Below are 18710 nucleotides of genomic sequence, written 5' to 3'. Positions count from 1 at the left end.
TGCCTTCATGTCCATATTTTATTTTTATCGACGCCTCTACCTCTAAACATGAGGACATATTTATTGTTATCGGCTTTTCGCTTGAGGACAAGCGAGGTCTAAGCTTGGGGGAGTTGATACGTCCATTTTGCATCATGCTTTTATATCGATATTTATCGCATTATGGACTGTTATTTCACTTTATGTCACAATACTTATGGCTATTCTCTCTTATTTTACAAGGTTTACATAAGAAGGGAGAATGCCGGCAGCTGGAATTCTGGGCTGGAAAAGGAGCAAATATTAGAGACCTATTCTGCGCAACTCCAAAAGTCCTGAAACTCCACGGAACATCTTAAAACAAATAAAGAAAAAATCCTCGCCAAAGATGAAGGCCAGGGGGCCCACACCCTGCTCACGAGGATGGGGGGCGCCCCCCCCCCTAGGGCGCGCCCCCCTACCTCGTGGGCCCCCTGGTGGCTCTCCGACGTCCATCTTCTCATATATGAAGTCTTTCTATGAGAAAAAAAATAAGGAGAAACCTTTTGGGACGAGACTCCGCCGCCACGAGGCGGAATCTTGGCGGAACCAATCTAGAGCTCCGGTAGAGCTGTTCTGCCGAGGATACTTCCCTCCAGGAGGGGGAAATCATCACCATCCTCATCACCAACGCTCCTCTCATCGGGAGAGGGCAATCTCCATCAACATCTTCACCAGCACCATCTAATCTCCAAACCCTAGTTCATCTCTTGTATCCAATTCTTGTCTCAAAGTCCAAGATTGGTGCTAGTAGGTTGCTAGCGGTGTTGATTACTCCTTGTAGTTGATACTAGTTGGTTTAATTGGTGGAAGATCATATGTTCAGATCCTATATGCATATTATTACCCCTCTGATTATGAACATGAATATGCTTTGTGAGTAATTACGTTTGTTCCTGAGGACAAGGGAGAAGTCTTGCTATTAGTAGTCATGTGAATTTGGTATTCGTTTGATATTTTGATAAGATGTATGTTGTCTAGCCTCTAGTGGTGTTATGTGAACGTCGACTACATAACACTTCACCATTATTTGGGCCTAGAGGAAGGCATTGGGAAGTAATAAGTAGATGATGGGTTGCTAGAGTGACAGAAGATTAAATCCTAGTTTATGCGTTGCTTCGTAAGGGGCTGATTTGGATCCATATGTTTCATGCTATGGTTAGGTTTACCTTAATACTTTTGTTGTAGTTGCGGATGCTTGCAATAGAGGTTAATCATAAGTGGGATGCTTGTTCAAGTAAGAACAGCACCCAAGCATCGGTCCACCCACATATCAAATTATCAAAGTATCGAACGCGAATCATATGAACGTGATGAAAACTAGCTTGACGATATTCCCATGTGTCCTCGGGAGCGCTTTTCCTATTATAAGAGTTTGTTCCGGCTTGTCCTTTGCTACAAAAGGATTGGGCCACCTTGCTGCATTTTATTTACTTTTGTTACTTGTTGCTCGTTACAATCTATCTTATCACAAAACTATCTGTTACCACTTATTTCAGTACTTGCAGAGAATACCTTGCTGAAAACCGCTTATCATTTCCTTCTGCTCCTCGTTGGGTTCGGCACTCTTACTTATCGAAAGGACTACAATAGATCCCCTATACTTGTGGGTCATCAGAAACGATAAACCACATTTTGCTCACGTGCATGTTCGCCAAGACGGCATGGACGGTGGTTGGAGAGGCACTTGGCAGGACTGACTGGACGCTGAGCCAGGAGGACACACTTGGGGACTGGCTATGTAGTAGAAGTGCGGATAATGCTACGTGCATCAAGGACTTGCGTACAGTGTTGCTACTTGTAATGTGGGAACTATGGAAACATTGCAATGCCATTGTCTTCAACGACGATTCTCCGTCGATCGCGAGGCTCATCGACAAGGTGAAGACGGAGGCCAAGGTGTGGGCTACGGCAAGGCTAATCAAGAGGGAGTTGGAGGGTTTCCTAGGTAGATTGTATAGGTGGGCTATGAGGGGGGAGTAGGGGGAGCTACTACAATAGAAAAAGGGCCACGGGTGCAAAAATAGAAAAAAGAAACATGGTCCATCGGATTATAGATCGACGGTACAGATTATGGAGTGTGGGATCTGTACTCACAGTTACCTAACTTTTGCAAAAAGGTCCCGGCAATTCTGATTGATTTTTGCACACGGGTCACCCCTCTCCCCCATCGCCCTATCTTTTGCACATAGTGGCGGCGGTCCAGATCCGGTGGGACGTCGTCGACTTGCGCAGCGCATTCCCGGTACTCCGGCTCGCAAGTCGTCTGGATCAGCCTCCCTGACACCCACGACGTTGCTCTCCACATCAACCCAGAAGCCGCCGTCCCAGCAGCCACTGCCAAGGTCCACTCCCCCGGGGCACCACCCGGCCTTCACCGCGCCGGACTACGGCGGGTTTGTGGCCGGCCGGAAGACCCATAGCACGGACGTGCCCGAGAGGACGCAGCCTGACGGCCGCAGGTGCCAGGTCTTCTTCCTCGACCCCGACGGAGAGGGATTCGTTCTCGGGTGATGCTTAATGTTCGTTGGATTCCTATTTTCTAAACAGTATTTACAGTTATAATTGTAAATTGAACTTGCTATCTCGGTGATTTCTCTATTCTTGGTCTATACGTCCCAGGATCTAGCAGTGGCATGTTGATTAGTAGTTGTGGTATTGTATATTGCTACTCGCTGATGGCAAGTTTGGTGGATCGATGCTAGGCTCCTTTCCAATCAGCTGAAGCCATGGATTTTTTTCTCTATGTTTTGGTTTCGTACTGATTATAGTGTTGTCCTACTCGGCTTTCCTGCTTTCGTTTGGCACTGTATCCGATACCTTCTCAGCTTGCCCAGTCCAGGGGTTACTCTAAACTTGATCTAGTATTAGACTGAAACACTTTTTGAGTTCTTTAGATGTTTCTTTCTTTCTCTGTAGCAAAAGATCGGAGTGGGGAGCACTTTTTTCTTCAAAACAATATTTTGATAATATATCTGAAAACACATGGACAGAAATATTAATCACTGCACAAGCTTGATATGCTTATACTAGATTTTCGAGCAGTTTTGTAAATTGAGATTTCATCCTCTTCTCGGATATTGTACACGGGAACAAACTAATCTCATCTACCGATTAAATTACCTGCATGTGAAGTGGTTGTATGCATAGGACTGAAATTCGTTAGACTTGCAATAGGTGCCACTTCACTGATTTCTGAGAGTTCACTATCTATTTGTCCAATAATGTCATTGAAACTAAAATCATGATAGTTTTGGTTTAGTGAAACAATTGTATTAGCTTTTTGGTCGTACTCATTCGGCTTTTATGACACTACGTTTGTAAAAAGAACAGTTGCAACTTTTTTACCTTTTGTATGTAGAAAAGAAGACTTTCTTTCTGTGTATCTTTTTAATTTGCAACATTAACATTGCAATCTTGGAATTGGGGCTGATTTTCTCAATTTCTGTTGTGCGTATGCTGGATAGATTGAAGCTCGTCGACTAGTAGTACTAAGTTTGTTCTCCGCTATTTTGTTGCTGCATCTTGAACTGAAATGAAGGGAAGTAGTGAGACATCGCCTTCAGGAGAGCCCATAATTGCAAAATTTGTACCAACACTATCAGGTGAGAAGACGCAATCCAAAAAAGCAAGAATATGGTGCCATTACCTAATTTTCCGTTAATCCCTTCTTTGATGTTTTTTGCTTAATATTTGTTTGCAGCCGTGGAATCTGTCAATAGTGTTCAAAATCAAGATTTCAGCGATGCTACCTCTTTTGCAGAGATTAATTCTCCAATGGTTCTCATTGATGATGCGAGTACACCGAAAAAGAAACAAGCTTGCTCTCAATATTGTTCTTCTCAAACCCATGACTTCTTTTCAGTGATTAAATTGTCCAAGTGGCTTCTCTGTCCATGACTTCTTTTGAGGGATTAATTTTTCTCTAATTTTCCTTCCATGTCGTATGTGCAGCAAGCAATCAAATTGTATTGTTTATACTCATATTACCACAAAATCATCATTTCTTTCTTAACATTAAGGAAATGTTAAGTCACAAGATATAATTAGCAGGAAATAACCATTGGAGGGAGTAAATGGCTTACTGTTTTGACCTACTTGCGCTTGATTTGGGATAGACGACCTTCGGTTGCTAACCAGCCATTGAGCCATAAAACTTATAATGTAATATCAATACATCAGTACAGCCGGTCGTAAGCTGTTTGCGTTACGCAAGTCTTCTTGGGATGATGAGCTATGTAAATTGATATAAATGTTCAATTATTGTCAAGCTGTGAATATATTTTGCTGTATGATATTGTTTTCATTTTCTCTTCACTGGTCTGACATGTGCCTTTGTGCTGCAGCATGAAGTTTTTTGCTGAGTGGTGTCTCTCCCAGAATGGCTTACTGTTTTGACCTACTTGCTCATCAATTATTGTCAAGCTGTGAATCATGTTTGCTGAGTGGTGTCTCCCAGAACAAGAAGCTTGATGAGCAAGAAGTAGTAGAACTGGAGGGAAATGCTAGAGCTTATCATTTTAAATAGCAATGCATGTTGAGTGATGATCATATTAGTCCTTAATACTTTGTCTTGCTGGCCATGTACTAAAAATAGTGCTACCATGTCTCATCAAGATATGTATGCTTGTGATATGCTCAATCTGGGATTGTCCAGTCTGATGTTTAGTTATGCTTCAAAGGGTGGCTTAATTTGATCTATGTACTCACATATTTGTGATACATATTGACATACTTTGCACTGACAATCGTATTCAGCTTCTTTTTGCATAATTGGTGATGTAGTACAAGCCACGAAAAATACTTTGCAGACTCCATAAGGGTCGTTGGACAAAATGAATGGAGAGGGAGATGAAATACTTGAGGTGGTTGCTGCAAATGTTCTGTTTTATAACTACTTGTTAGTAGGGGTTTTTCGTAAAATGTACATTAAATGGCAGAGATCCATCCACCTGAATCTGTGCCATCTACCTACGATCCAATGGCCCAGGTTCCTTTTTCTATTTTTGCACATGTAGCCCTTTTTTTTTATTGTAGTTGCTCCCTGGAGTAGGGTAATTGCTTGTAAGTGGCGTGGGTGCGAGCTAAAAGCCGCACGGACATGTACATGTAACTTGTCGTGAAGGCTTTCTTTGCCTTTCTTTAATATATGATATGTAGACTCGTGCATATTTGAGAAAAAAAGTTTTATCGTTCTTTCGAGATTCGGGGCACGAGGGACTTGTTCATATAGGTTGTGATGCGCTAAGTAGTACAGTAGTAAGAAGAGAACTGATAAACCTGGATAAAATAACCAATGATACAGTCTTCTTTTATTGATATAGGTAGCGATACATGCGTTCTTTAGCACCGAAAGAACTGTAACAACACGTACTCTAAAATAAAACAAACTTTGGCAAGACTAGTAGAAAACAAAGCCTGAATCTCAAGGTGATCATGGAGAGTGGATCATGCATGCTATAAGATGCTCGCGCAGTAGAAAAATTACTCTCGTAGGCACACGTACAGATTCTTTATCATTGTTAGACCACTCGATCATTACTACTACTAGCTTTCAGCTTCGTTATCATCATCGCCACTATTATCCTTGGCATCATCGGAATCCTCCTCGTCCTCCTTAGCACGATCACAATCCTCCTCCTGATCCGTACTGGTAGTGGCAGATTCTGCCAACAATTCTTTCTTTGACTTTAGGAGCTCGATAAGAGCATGGAGGGCGACATCTGGTTCTTCGCTCCTCATCAAGGTCTCGGCGACCTCTGCAGGCGTCACTTCCACCTCCTCCATCAACGCCTCGATCTGTGGATAGGTGGCATGGTAGTCGATGGAGTGGTAGTTGTTGACGAGAATCCTGAAGGCCTCGGTGGTGCAGTATCCCATGTGGACGTGCATGTCCATCCTGCCGGGCCGTAGAAGCGCGGGGTCGAGACGGTCCTTGTAGTTGGTGGTGGAGACGATGATCCTCTCCTCCCCGCTGGTGGACCATAGGCCGTCGATGATGTTGAGAAGCCCGGACAAGGTTACCTGCTTGTTGTTGTCGTCCTTGGTGGTGCTAGAAGAAGTGTTACTATCATCATCTCGTTGTTTGAGGTCAATGGTGCAGTCGATGTCCTCGATGACGAGGACGGACTGGTTGGTCATCCCGATGAGAAGCTTCCTGAGGTCGGAGTTGCTGTGGACGCCGGTGAGCTCGAGGTCGTATATGTCGAACCTGAGGTGGTTGGCTATGGCGGCGATGAGGCTGGACTTGCCGGTGCCGGGCGGGCCGTGGAGCAGGTAGCCCCTCTTCCAGGCCTTGCCGATCTTCTTGAAGTATGCCTTTCTCTTGATGAACTTGTCGAGGTCGTCGATGACGGATCGCTTGAGCGTGCGGTCCATGGCGAGCGTGTCGAAGGTGGAGGGGTGGTTGAGGTCCATGGGAGACCAGTCGGAGCCGTCGTTCATGTAGATGGTGAGAGGCCTGTCCTTGTCCCTTATCTCCTTGGCGGTGGCGAGGATGTGGGGGACGTATGCTTTGATGGCCTTCTCCTTGTGCTTCTTGTGGAAGGTGAGCTCGTAGTACTGCCTGCCGCCGCCGCGGCCGAGGGTGGTGGAGGAGTCGCCGGGGAGGTCGTGGGAGTGGAGGCTCCATCTGAACTCGGCGCCTTGGTAGACCTCGATCATCTCCTCGCCCTCCTCCATACCGAGGACGAGCTTCTCGGGGTCGTCCTCGTCGTCCAGGCCAAAGCCGCCGCTGCTGAGGCGCAGGCGCTGCACGTCGCGGGTGGCGTTGTAGTTCTCCATGCGCGACGCGAGGTAGGTCTTGACGGAGTAGAAGACGTTGTTGGTGTAATACCCGTCGGTCTTCTCGACGACAATGGTGTGGCGCCACGCCATGCGGGACTGCAGGCCGCTCAGGCAGTAGGAGAGCAGGCTGCGCGCCTCGGGCGGGATCAGGTCGTTGGCGAGGCTGCGCACCAGCATCATGGACGCGGCGACGGACGTGGCCATGGCCATGACCTCTTTGGCCTTCTCGTATGACGCCGACGACGACGAAGCAGGCATGGCGACTTGGGTCTCGATCGAGATCTGGTCGTTCTTCTTGAAAAAGGCCGGCGAACCCGCGTGATTTGATCGAGTCTCGATCTGATTCTGATGGCGCTTCTGCTGTTTTGGGGACCTCAAACTTGGGCTGCCACGGTGCAGTGCCACTTCATATACTAACCCGAGCCTGCCCGAGTTCGTCGCAAAACTGGACTGGAATCCGACACAAACTCAACCTCTCCTAATAAACTGCTGCTCACGGAACAAATTTTCTTTTTTTGCAGGGAACGAAATTTTGCTGAGTTTACTTGCTTATATAATTGACATCCGAATTGCTATTAGAGCATCTCCAACAGCCGCTCAATACGCGGCGCCCAAAAAACGGGTTTATAACACGCAAGTAGTTCTTTTAAAGCCCTAGAAGACGTTTGCTCCAACAAGCGCTATAAAATATGCTGCGCGCGCGAGTCCAACGATCCCAATCAAGCGGTCCCATCTGCAGCAGTTCAGAGTTTGCAGCGCGCGCGACTGGACGCACTAAATATGCTGCATGTGATGCCTTTTTGATGTGTGCGCTGCATTAGTAATAACGTGTGCACGCTTTTTGTGCGGCTGCTGGAGACTTTAAATCAGGTCCGCACGTCGCTTATATAACGTTTTTGTTGGAGATGCTTTTGTACCTTTTTCGCGGAGTTGTTTAGCAAAGAATTGTATATGATTCTGCACCGCAAGGGAAAGGAATAAACCCAGACATAGGCGCTCACAAATATGTGCAAATACTACAGGAAAAATAGCATTTTAACCATGGTGAAGCGTAAGCCGAGTGTTACACTGATTTAGTGTACTTGGCTAAATGTGTACCGGTTTATGGCCTATAAGCCGAGTGGTTACTGGGCACTCGGCTTATAGGTAAGCCGAGAATAAAACAGTGGCACCCGGCAAAAAAAAAAACTGAGAACAGGCGGTGCCACGTGCTCCAGCTGCTATACATGGATCTTGGGTGTGTTTGGTTGCTTCCCTCGTAAAAGTTTGCCTAGCCTGGATCATCCCTGAGACTTGCCTGGACCGTGTTTCGTTGACGTCCTGGGCCATACGAATCAAGCCTGGCCTGCAAGACCTGACAAAGAAATGCCTAAAAACCTAACGTTCACTTGGTATTCAGATCCTACACTCCTACTATCCGTTTGAGGTGCAACTGTTGTTCCCCCCACTCCCCCCCCCCCCCCCCCCCCCCCCCCCCCCCCCCCCCCCCGCGTCGTCTCCTCCGAGGCGACCCGGGGGCCAACCCTAGCCGCCGCCACCTAGTCCCCCCGTCTCCCTCCCTCCCTTCGCCGCCGCCAGAGGTGGCCAGCGGCGCGGCCGCTCGGCACCCATGAAGGTGGCGGCGGGGACCTTGGCGGATCCACCCTTCGTGGAGAGCCTCGGCATCCGGGGCGGCGGCCCCGGGCGGCGGCCAGCGGCGTGGCCTGTGCGGCGGGCGGCGCCGCAGGGTGCAGGTGGGCCGCCTTCCCGGCCGCGCGGGCGGCGTGGAGGCGGCAGGCGTCGGCGGCTACAGCAGCTTCCCGTAGGCCGGCTGAACCTTGGAGAATTGGCGTCCTCAACCTCGATCTGCTCCGATCCGCGCCGCCCCTGTTCCTGGTGGTTCCGGTTGCCGTTTTCTGGATGGCGGGTGTGCGGATCTGGTGGTTGGGTGCGGATCCGGGGGAAACCCCTGGCCGGCACGGCAGCCACACTGAAGATGTCGCCTTTGGGCGTCGTTTTCCTTGCTGAAGGCTTCGGTGGGCTTCCTGCACCTCCCACCCCACCCAGCAGCTCAGGTGAAAGCCTAAGTTCCTCGATTCATGGCGACGACGGCACCTTGGTGGCGTGATCCTTCCTGAAGGCGTCGTCAGGGAAGTGCTCAAGTGGTGGTGGAGTTGGTGGTGGTTCGACGGCGGATTGTATTGGTCTGATCTTCATCTTCGGCAACTTGCTCGGGTCCAGGTGTGGAGGGCTTCAACCGCTGGTGCGAGGGGATCGGGGTCCCTCTCTCGTGCCATGGGCTATGGAGACTCCTATCCTTGACCGGTGCGTGGTGCTGCATACTCTTGGCCTTCTCCAGGGTTTTTCAGCGCCTTCATTTCGACAACTCGCGTCCGGTGCTCTGCCTTGCTGCTGCCGGCAACGGTGACTGGGTGTTCGGCTCCCCATTTCGTGTGGGTGTGTTCCTGGTGCCTCCTTTGGCTGCACGGGAATTCTGATCTGGGTTCTAGGGTGAACCACTCTGCAGGCCACCGGTGCGGCATCCGTCGAGCCCGGGTGAAAGGGTAGGGGCCCTTTGCGGAGGGGAGTCAGGTCATGTGTTGCCCCTGTTTTCCCTCTGGTGACAGTCAGTGAGACAAAACATGCACGATGGTGCCTTCCTCCCATAGCCTTAGTAGGTTAGCTGGTTCCGGCATAGCGGCGTTCGATGACATTGTTCTATGCCTTCGAGTTGTTCTACCGAGCACAATGTATCTTCTTTTCCGCTCTTTGTTTTCTTGTTGTTAGTGGCAGTCATGTAATCCTGGCCGGCTGATGGCTTTGTTAATTCAAAGCCGGGCTCTTCTTGAGCCTTCGTTCTAAAAGACCTGACAAAGAGATTAGCCAGCCTGGCCACCCGGCAGCTCCGCCTGGGTATGACTGCAGCTACGCCGGGTAAAGTCTGTTTTAAACCCTGAACTCGTACGCGTCGTCGATTTTAAACCCCAACCTCCAAATCCCGGAAGTATGTACCCTGAACTCTCTAATCCCAGTCGTTTTAGTCCTTGTTGCCGTATCCAAACAACGAAAGGCCGGGATTGCTGAGTCAGCGAAGCGTGGTGGGGCCGGATCGGTCGCTGGAGAGGCTAAATGGTTGAGCCAGACCAGCTCGCTCCCCTCCTCCCTCACTTCGCCCCTTCCCCTTCTCTCTCGACGCATCACCTCACTCCGCGGCGGCAATGGCGACATTCAGAGGATGATCGCGGCGAGATTGGACGACCACGCCGGCGGCAAAGCAGCGGGTTCATCATCCTCATCCGCCGTAACTGATCTGTTGGTTTCTTTTCTGGCCTCGTGGAGTTAGGTTTAGGGTTTTACAGGGGGTGAAAGGTGGGGGTTTGGAGCAAAGCTGCAGCATTTTTATTTGATTTTCTGGGGGCGCAATGTAGTGCACATGGAGTGATACAAGATATGCATTGTAGATTAATTCGATTTTGTAGGCATTTAGATCGATTTTGTAATTTTCAGTACTGAAGGTGTCAACTTTGCACACATTTTAACTGTCAGTACTGAAGCATTAGTAACTTATACATGGCTATACGTGGCTTGCACTGCAGGTTTTCTTTTTAATCATGGATCCAGCAGATGTGTTGAATGTGAGGTTCCATTATGGGGGTGAGTTCATCCGTATTGGCCCAAGCCTTGATTATGTTGGGGGTGATATTGCAATGTCAGAGATAGAGAGGGATAAGCTATCACTGCCTGAGCTGAAAGGATTTCTAGGAGATCATTTAGCTGTGAAAGAGAGCATGAAGTTGTATTTCCTTATGCCTGGGAGAGAGTTGCTAAATGGGTTATTGTTTTTATATACTGATGAGGGTTGCATGAGGATGTTAGAGCATATTACAGATGGAGGTGTTGCTGACATATTTGTGGAGTACAATGGAGAGCAAGATGAACCACGGGAAGAGGATAGTGTGTCTGATTTTGAAGCAGATGAACTGGATGACCTGCTTAACAATGGCAGTGAGCTTGAACCAGATGCAGTTATCACAACAGAGGAAGAAGATGTTGTGTAGGGCAATGTTCAGCAAGTGAATGCAGTACCAGAGTCACACATATTGGAACATATCTTAGTTCCTAATGAGGGAGGTGTGGTAACTCAAGTGATAAGTAGCCCTGTGAAGAACAATTGCAGAACTGATGATCTGTCCCAAGGTTCTCAAATTCTCAATCCTTCTCAGCCAGTTGCTGCAAGCCAAATTGTAGCTCCAATTCCAGAAGATGCAAGAAATGGTTCAGAGTCCAAAGATTCAGATGATCCAGATTATGTGGCACACACTGATGACAGTGGAGAGGAGTCATAGGTAGTTGAGTTGAGAAAACATGCTAGAAAATTCAAGAAGAAGATGAAACCTTCAGAAATTTGGTTTTCAAAGGAGTCTACAGGTCCAGTTCCTATAGAGCTAGTTGCTAATGTGGAAGAAGTTGTACAGGACTTGGAGTTTGAGTCATCTGATGAGGACTATAGTTATGATGAAGATGAAGATGGCCAGATGGTCAGGAGGAAGAGGCAGTATGTTAGGTTCAACCCAGACACAGAAATTCCACATTTTAGTTTGGGAATGGTTTTCAAGAGCAGGAACCAATTAGTGAAAGCACTAAAGAGGTATGGGCTTGCCACTAAAAGGAGCATATCATTTGTAAAATCTGAGGAGCATAGAGTGAGAGTAAAATGTGATTGGCCTGGTTGCCCCTAGATGTTGTATGGTGCCAAGACAAGTAGATGCTCTAGGTTTCAAATTATTACCTATGAAGATGAGCACAATTGTGCACAGAACAGGGAGAACAAGCTTGTTACTGCTAAGGTGATTGCAAATAGATATGAGCACATTATCCTAGCAAATCCAATGTGGAAAATTGACAGCATTAAAGCCACAGTGCTCAAAGATATGTTTGTTGATGTGTCAGTTTCAAAGTGCAAGGCATCAAAGAAAATTGTACTTGATAAACTCATGTGTGGAATGAAAAGTGAATACACAAAAGTGTTTGATTATCAACTAGAACTGCTTAGGAGCAACCCTGGCAGTACAGTGGGCATTACCCTAGATCCAACAGATCTATAGAAGAACATATTTGAGCAGTTCTATGTTTGTTTTGATGCTATGAAGAAAGGTTTTAAAGCAGGGTGTAGGAGAGTGATTGGCCTAGATGGCAGCTTTTTCAAGGGAGCTTGTCAAGGTGAATTGTTGGCTGCAATTGCAAGGGATGCTAATAATCAGATGTACCCAGTAGCTTGGGCTGTAGTGGAGAAAGAGACCACTGATAGCTGGAAGTGGTTTATAGGTCTGTTAATCAAAGATTTGGAAATTAATGACCAAGGAGCAGGTTGGGTTTTCATTTCTGATCAGCAGAAGGTACTAGCTTTTCTTGAATGCAGAACTACATTGCTTTGTTAAGTAAATAAATGTACTTGCTTTTCTTCATTGCAGAAATAACTTACTAGCTTTTCTTCAATGCTTTGTACTAAACATGTCCTGTTTCACTATTTTCAGGGCTTGATTAACAACATGAGGGACTATTTGCCCAAGGCAGAGCACAGGATGTGTGCCAGACATATATATGCCAACTGGAGGAAGAAGCACAAGGACCATGAGTACCAAAAGAGATTTTGGGCAATTGCTAAGGCTGCAAACAAAGAGGATTTTAACTACAACAAGGCCAGGCTTGCTCAGCTAACTCCTGATGGTGCAAAGGATATCATGAGAACAGAGCCAGTATATTGGGCTAGGGCATTTTTTCCTACAGGAACTAACTGTGAATCAGTAGATAATAATCTTTGTGAGTCATTCAACAATGCCATTCTAGAATCAAGGTTCTATCCAATTATTTCACAGCAAGAGATGATAAGAAAGAAGATGCTTGTTAGGGTGCAGGAGCAGAGAGCCAAAGGGGCAAATTGGAAGGGCAAAATTTGCCCAAATATTTTCAGGAAACTCAAGGTAAGTATTAGATTGACACAGTACATTGATGTGCTCTGGAATGGCAAGGAGGGGTTTGAGGTGCAACACATGAAGGGCAGAAAAAAGAAATACACAGTAAATCTTGAAAAAAGGATATGCACTTGTGGTTACTTTCAACTGTCAGGTCTGCCTTGTTGTCATGCTATTGCAGCAATTTACAAGAGTGGAAGAAAGGTAGATGACTACATAGACAAGTGCTACTGGATTGAGACATTCAACAAAATTTATGAGCATTGTCTCTAGCCTGTTCTAGGAGAAGAAAACTGGCCTGTGTCTCAAAACCCTAGGCTAGTAGCACCTGGATACATTGCTATGCCAGGAGCAAGGAAGAAAAACAATGACAGGAGGAGAGAAGAGGGTGAAGCTCCAAAGGGGAAGAAAATGAGCAAGCATGGCATACAGATCACTTGTGGATCCTGTGGGCATAAGGGACACAATAAAAGTGGTTGTAAAATGAATGAAGATAGAACACAGAAAACTAAATCATATCTTGGGAAAAGAGGGAGAAAGCAAAGGGAAACAGAGGTACTACTATGATAATTGCTCTGTTTTTCTCACTTTTGAACTATGCTTATACATAAGTACTAAGCTCTGTTCATTCATTTCTTTTGTTTGCAGCAAGCTCAGACTGATGGATCAGCTTCATCTAGGTCTAAAGCTCCAAGAGGTAGAGCAAGAACTAGAACAGCAGCAAGCTCTCAAGCTGGCACATCAGGATCTCAACCTACATCATCAACATTCAGAGCTCCTGGAGTGGCAAGCAGCTCTAATCCTGGTGCAAGCACATCTGCTGGGAGAGGAGGAGGGAGAGGATCAAGGAGAGGATCAGGAAGAGGATCAGGGAGAGGTTCAGGGAGAGGATCAGGTGGAGGGTTTGCTCCCTACTTCAATGCTAGTGGCAACTACTGAAGATGTTTTCCACCTAACGGTGGTAATGGCAGCTACTGTAATGCTAGTGGTCTGGATGTCACTTTTGAACTATGTGCAATTGGTACTATGTACTCCTGTTATCTTGACCTTTGGCTCTCACTTTTGAACCATGTAATGTTGGAATTATGAACTAGTTCTCAAGCTTGTCAAGCAGTATATATGCTGCCAACTTGATATGATGCCAAAACATGTTGTCAGAAGCTCCAATTTGTACTGCTGAAAGCACTATTGCAATGAGTCATAACTAGGCATCGACTTGTCGATGAGTCGTAACTAGGCATCGACTTGTCGATGAGTCATAACTAGGCATCGACTTGTCGATGAGTCATAACTAGGCATCGACTTGTCGATGGAGTCGTAACTAGGCATCGACTTGTCGATGAGTCGTAACTAGGCATCGACAAGTCGATGACTCAAAATATGCATACTGCCAAGAGCACTCTACAAATGCTGCCAAAAGCCATTTTGTTGCCACTCTCATTTGGCATTTCCATTTGCAGTCACAGAACATATGTTGCCAACATGATCACTTTCATTTTCATTTCAAACATCAATTACATTATATTTCAATACCACTCATATCCATTACATTGCAAAATAAACCAGCAACAAACTTCTAATTTGTCCTATCAGAACTACTGAACTAGAAGGAACCCTACAACTAAACCAGCAACAAAGAGCACCATGCCATAAAACAGAGACTTATACATCTGCATCTCATCTTTCCTATCACATTTGCCTCTCATTTCTGCAAGTAAAGCTTCTTTCTTCTCCAATTCCTCTCTCAGTAAACCAACCTCTCCTTCCCTTGAATGCCCAGCAAGCTCATCCTCCAGCCTCCACACTTTATCCCGTAGATCTCCAAGCAATTGACGAAGAAAATGGCATCGTGGGGGTGTCATGCCAGTCGATGAAGCCATGTTGCTCAGCTCATGAACCAAAAACAGAGATTGAGACAAAAAAACAGAGAACAAGAGGACAGGTGACGAATCAGGCATACCTGAGAGTCCACGCAGGAATAGTATCTCCTGCCAGGGTTCGCCGGACTCCAGGATATCCAGCGCGGCGCCTTCCTGCCGCAGCGAGCGCAAATCAACGCCGGCTCGTAATCCATCGCTTGCTCACGATAGGGCACCGGAGATCTTGCTACCCCGCCTCTCCTTCGAAGCCCACCACCGCGAGAAGACGATGAATCGGCGGAGGAGAAAGACATGGTGGGGCGCAGCGGCGGCGGCGCCGGCAATCGCCACACTCTGTCGCCAAGCGCAGCCGACGAACCCTAGCTCCGTTCCCCACCCTCGCCTGCGCTTCTTATAACAAAAACATAGATGAGAGAGATAGGTAACCCACGTGGACCAAAATAAGTACCAAACCCGGCCTACCGCCCTGCCACGTCACCTAATCCTCTCATTAGGACTAAAACAACTGGGATTAGAGAGTTCAAGGTACATACTTCCGGGATTTGGAGGTTGGGGTTTAAAATCGACAACGCGTACGAGTTCAAGGTTTAAAATAGACTTTACCCAGCTACGCCTGGCATTAGTTTATTATTTCTTTTGCATAGAATCAATGGATGTGGGTTTCTCTGTGTATTAATTGTAGTGTAAATCAACAACAAAATTTTCCAACATTTGAGGTTAGCCTGGCCAGGCAAAATTGTCCAACATTTGAGGCCTAATCCAGGCATGAGTTTTCTTTAGGCACGTTGTCCAGGTCTTGAACCAAACTGGCCCCTTGTCTTGGGCCTGGATCCGGTTGGAGAAGAGGAAAGAAGGCCGATTGTTCGAAATCACTAATTAAGAAGTACTCGTTGCAAAGAACACTCCACTTTCCCAGGTCGCGACAAGTGGCGCACATACAGCGCGCCACTTGTCGCAATCTGGGAGTTTTCCCTTTTTTCGTAGATTCGTTTATTCAAAATGTTCTATCTCTTAAACCGTGCGTCCAAACCTCGCGTCGAGATCTTCAAAACTAGATCCCATGTTGATAGGTTTTGACGAACTTTTTTTCATGAAAAAAATGGACGAAAAAAACCGGGCGAAAAAACCGAACCGGGAGCACGGTTTTTTCCCTTTCCGAAAGAGGCACGCCCGTGCCTCTCGCGAAATCACAACCGTGCCTCTCGTGGAAGCAAAACCGTGACTCTCGTGGAAAGAAAAAAACAGAAAACACATTTTTTTTCGTTTCTGAGAGGCACGACCGTGACTCTCGCGAAAGCACAACCGTGCCTCTCACGAAAGCAAAACCGTGACTCTCGTGAAAGAAAAAAAAACAGAAAACACGTATTTTTTCCCTTTTCGAGAGGCTCGGCCGTGACTTTCGCATAAAAGCACAACCGTGCCTCTTGCGGAAGGAAAACCGTGACTCTCATGAAAGAAAAAAAAACAGAAAAACGCGTTTTGATTTTTTCCTTTCCGAGAGGCACGGCCGTGACTCTCGCGAAAGCACAACCGTGCCTCTCGCGGAAGCAAAACCGTGACTCTCGCGAAAGAAAAAAAAAATAGAAAACGCGTTTTTTTTCGTTTCCGAAAGGCACGGCCGTGGCTCTCGCTAAAGCACAACCGTGCCTCTCGCGGAAGAAAAACCGTGACTTTCGCGAAAGGAAAAAAAACGCGTTTTTTCGTGCAAAAAAAATTTGAATTTTTTTTATCGAAAAGATAAGAAAGACCGGGGGAAACCAAAACGTCAAAAAAACCGGGAAAACCCGTTTAAAAAGCCGAAAACGCATGCGAAAAAATAAAATAAAAAATCCAAAAAGAGCGTCCAGAACGCGACACGTGGCGAATGGCTGAGAGCGCGTCTAGTGACGCTGATCGTTGCGAGGCTCCCGAAGAAGCGCTCGTTAACTAGTTCCTCCCCCGATTGTCGCCAGAGGCCACGCTCGGCGACGGAGAGCAGGGTCGGAGCTGGGCCCCGGGCACCCAGGGCCCAGGCCGGGGGAGTGAGAAATTTTTCTGTCTAGTATATGTACAAATTTTTTCATAGGCCCAGGGTTCAGCCCAGTCAAAGGAGGACCAAAGCCAGCGATCCACGAATTAGACAACAGAAGCCAACGATCCATTTCTAAAAAAAAAGAAGCCAGTGATCCACTTCCGGGAAAAGGCAGCGATCCACGCCTGGCCTTCTTTGGTTCATAGGATAGGAATATTATAGTAATAGGAAAATCATAAGAAATGTGATGACATGCATGTCAATTCCTATAAAGAAAGTGATGCCATTTAATGCATAGGATAAGATTTTTTCCATTGAGTCTAGTCTAATCAAAATGTGAAGGATTGATTCCTATTCTATATAAGAATAGGAGTCCATTCCTACAAACCAAAGGGCTTTAAAGAAATTTTTCCTTTGCAAATTCTATCATATGAAATTCCTATAAAAATCCTACAAAACCAAAGCAGGCTCGTATGCACAGGACTCGCGCCGCTACATCCTGCTCGGCCGCCGTGGCGGCTTGCGCGAGGCGCCCTCGCCGTCCACCGGCTGCGGTGTCCCTTGGCTTCCCCAGGCAGGCCCCTGCTCCGCCCCTCTCTGTGTGTGAGAGAGAGAAAGAGGGGTGCCAGCCGATAGATCTGGGAGGATCCAACAACTAAAGATCAGGATCCTTGGGGTGCTTGCGGCAACCACGAAAAATGCAGCATGTTTGCCAAGTATAAGCAGAAGAGTACTTGACAAATATATTTTTTCTTCTTATTATCATTTTTATTTTATTTTATTTGTATTTTTTCTAGTGGTGTACTCCGGCCAGCGCACCCCTTGAGAAGAAACGCCACAGGCAATAAAAGAGCCTAAAACGTGCTTGATGTATTAAATGTATAAAAATGTGATTAATTTATTAACTAGGGCAAACAAGCCTGACGAAATGCAATTTTTTACGTATACCATGTAATGGTGTATGTTGCCTATAGAAAAATATTCAAATTCAAATGAAAACCAAAAATAAAATAAAGACAGCATGAAAAAAATACAGAAAAACACAACTTTTTTTGAGTGAAAGAAAGACACAACTAAACTCTAGAAAAAGGTATCACGGGCCGGCCCATTCTCCTGCGGTACAAAATCTTCTCAGAAAAAAAAGCTTTCTTTATCGGTGAGGGAGACGAAAAGGCCAGCACAACAGAGATGGTCCCGGACACAAATATATTTCCCATGCCATGAACCCATGATTCCCCTATATCTCGCCTTCAGAGTCCAGCTTCCGCCTCACTGAAGGGGCACGCGAGATGTGCCGAACAACACGTGCGGCAGGCCACAACCTTTTCTTCTGTTTTTGTAACTTTTTCTTAATTTTGTACTTCTATTAATACTTTAAAATATTTTGAATTTACTTATTACAGAAAACACTCTAGAGAAAATATTTGAAGCTTTTTGAACAAGTATTTAAAAATGGTAATCAAGCATTCAAAAAACTGTTGAATGTGTATAGTAAAAATGCTGTTCATGTATTAAAAAATTATGAAACTTTTTTATCGTATATGCAGAAATATTAATCAAGCATTTTCAAAAACCAATTGAATAAGTATTTGAAAAATGTTAATCAAACATTTGAGAAATGTTAGATGTGTAGAGAAAATCTCCCTGGAGACCAGAGACCAGTCCTTGCTTCTCCCCTTTCCTCTGCTCTTTTTACTTTTTTTAGCGAATCTGCTCCTTTTAGTTACTATATGCACGCGCGAATGGGCCGGCCAATACGACGTGGGGGATGGAAAACCTTCAGCGAGAGATGCTACCCTCGCTTAATCCGAGACATAGCGTTCGCGAAAAAAACTGATCCAAATCTGAAACCCTTGCTGGCCGCCGTCTAGTACGGAACATTTAGAATATTTTTGCATACATGAAGGCGAGTACTATCGATGGGGCGTGTGATTGCCGTTGTTCCCCTTGTTTTCACTGTACCCTCCCATGGCGGGAACCACCAGTCTCGCCTTCACCAGCTGCTGTTGCACGCACCGGGCGCTGCTCCTCCTCCACGGGATGGAGGAAGGCGTCGCCGTACAG

At 46.3% G+C, this 18710-nt stretch overlaps 1 protein-coding gene across 1 annotated transcript; it reads right to left on the bottom strand.

Moving 5' to 3' along the window:
• Positions 1-5399: 5399 nt before the first annotated feature.
• LOC125506204 (AAA-ATPase At3g50940-like) lies at positions 5400-7156 on the bottom strand. The gene has a single exon (XM_048671065.1). It carries the CDS (start codon positions 7060-7062, stop codon positions 5566-5568), a length of 1497 nt encoding a protein of 498 aa, XP_048527022.1. The 5' UTR covers positions 7063-7156; the 3' UTR covers positions 5400-5565.
• Between the last annotated feature and the right edge of the window lie 11554 nt (positions 7157-18710).

The sequence above is a fragment of the Triticum urartu genome, chromosome 5 (assembly GCF_003073215.2).
Source record: "Triticum urartu cultivar G1812 chromosome 5, Tu2.1, whole genome shotgun sequence".
NCBI lineage: Eukaryota > Viridiplantae > Streptophyta > Magnoliopsida > Poales > Poaceae > Triticum > Triticum urartu.
Note: the sequence above shows the minus strand (reverse complement) of the source record. Positions and strands in the feature narration are given on the sequence as shown.

What these genes read in the sequence shown, in the direction of transcription:
- LOC125506204 (XM_048671065.1), bottom strand. Translation starts at nt 7,062, where the DNA reads ATGCCTGCTTCGTCGTCGTCGGCGTCATACGAGAAGGCCAAAGAGGTC.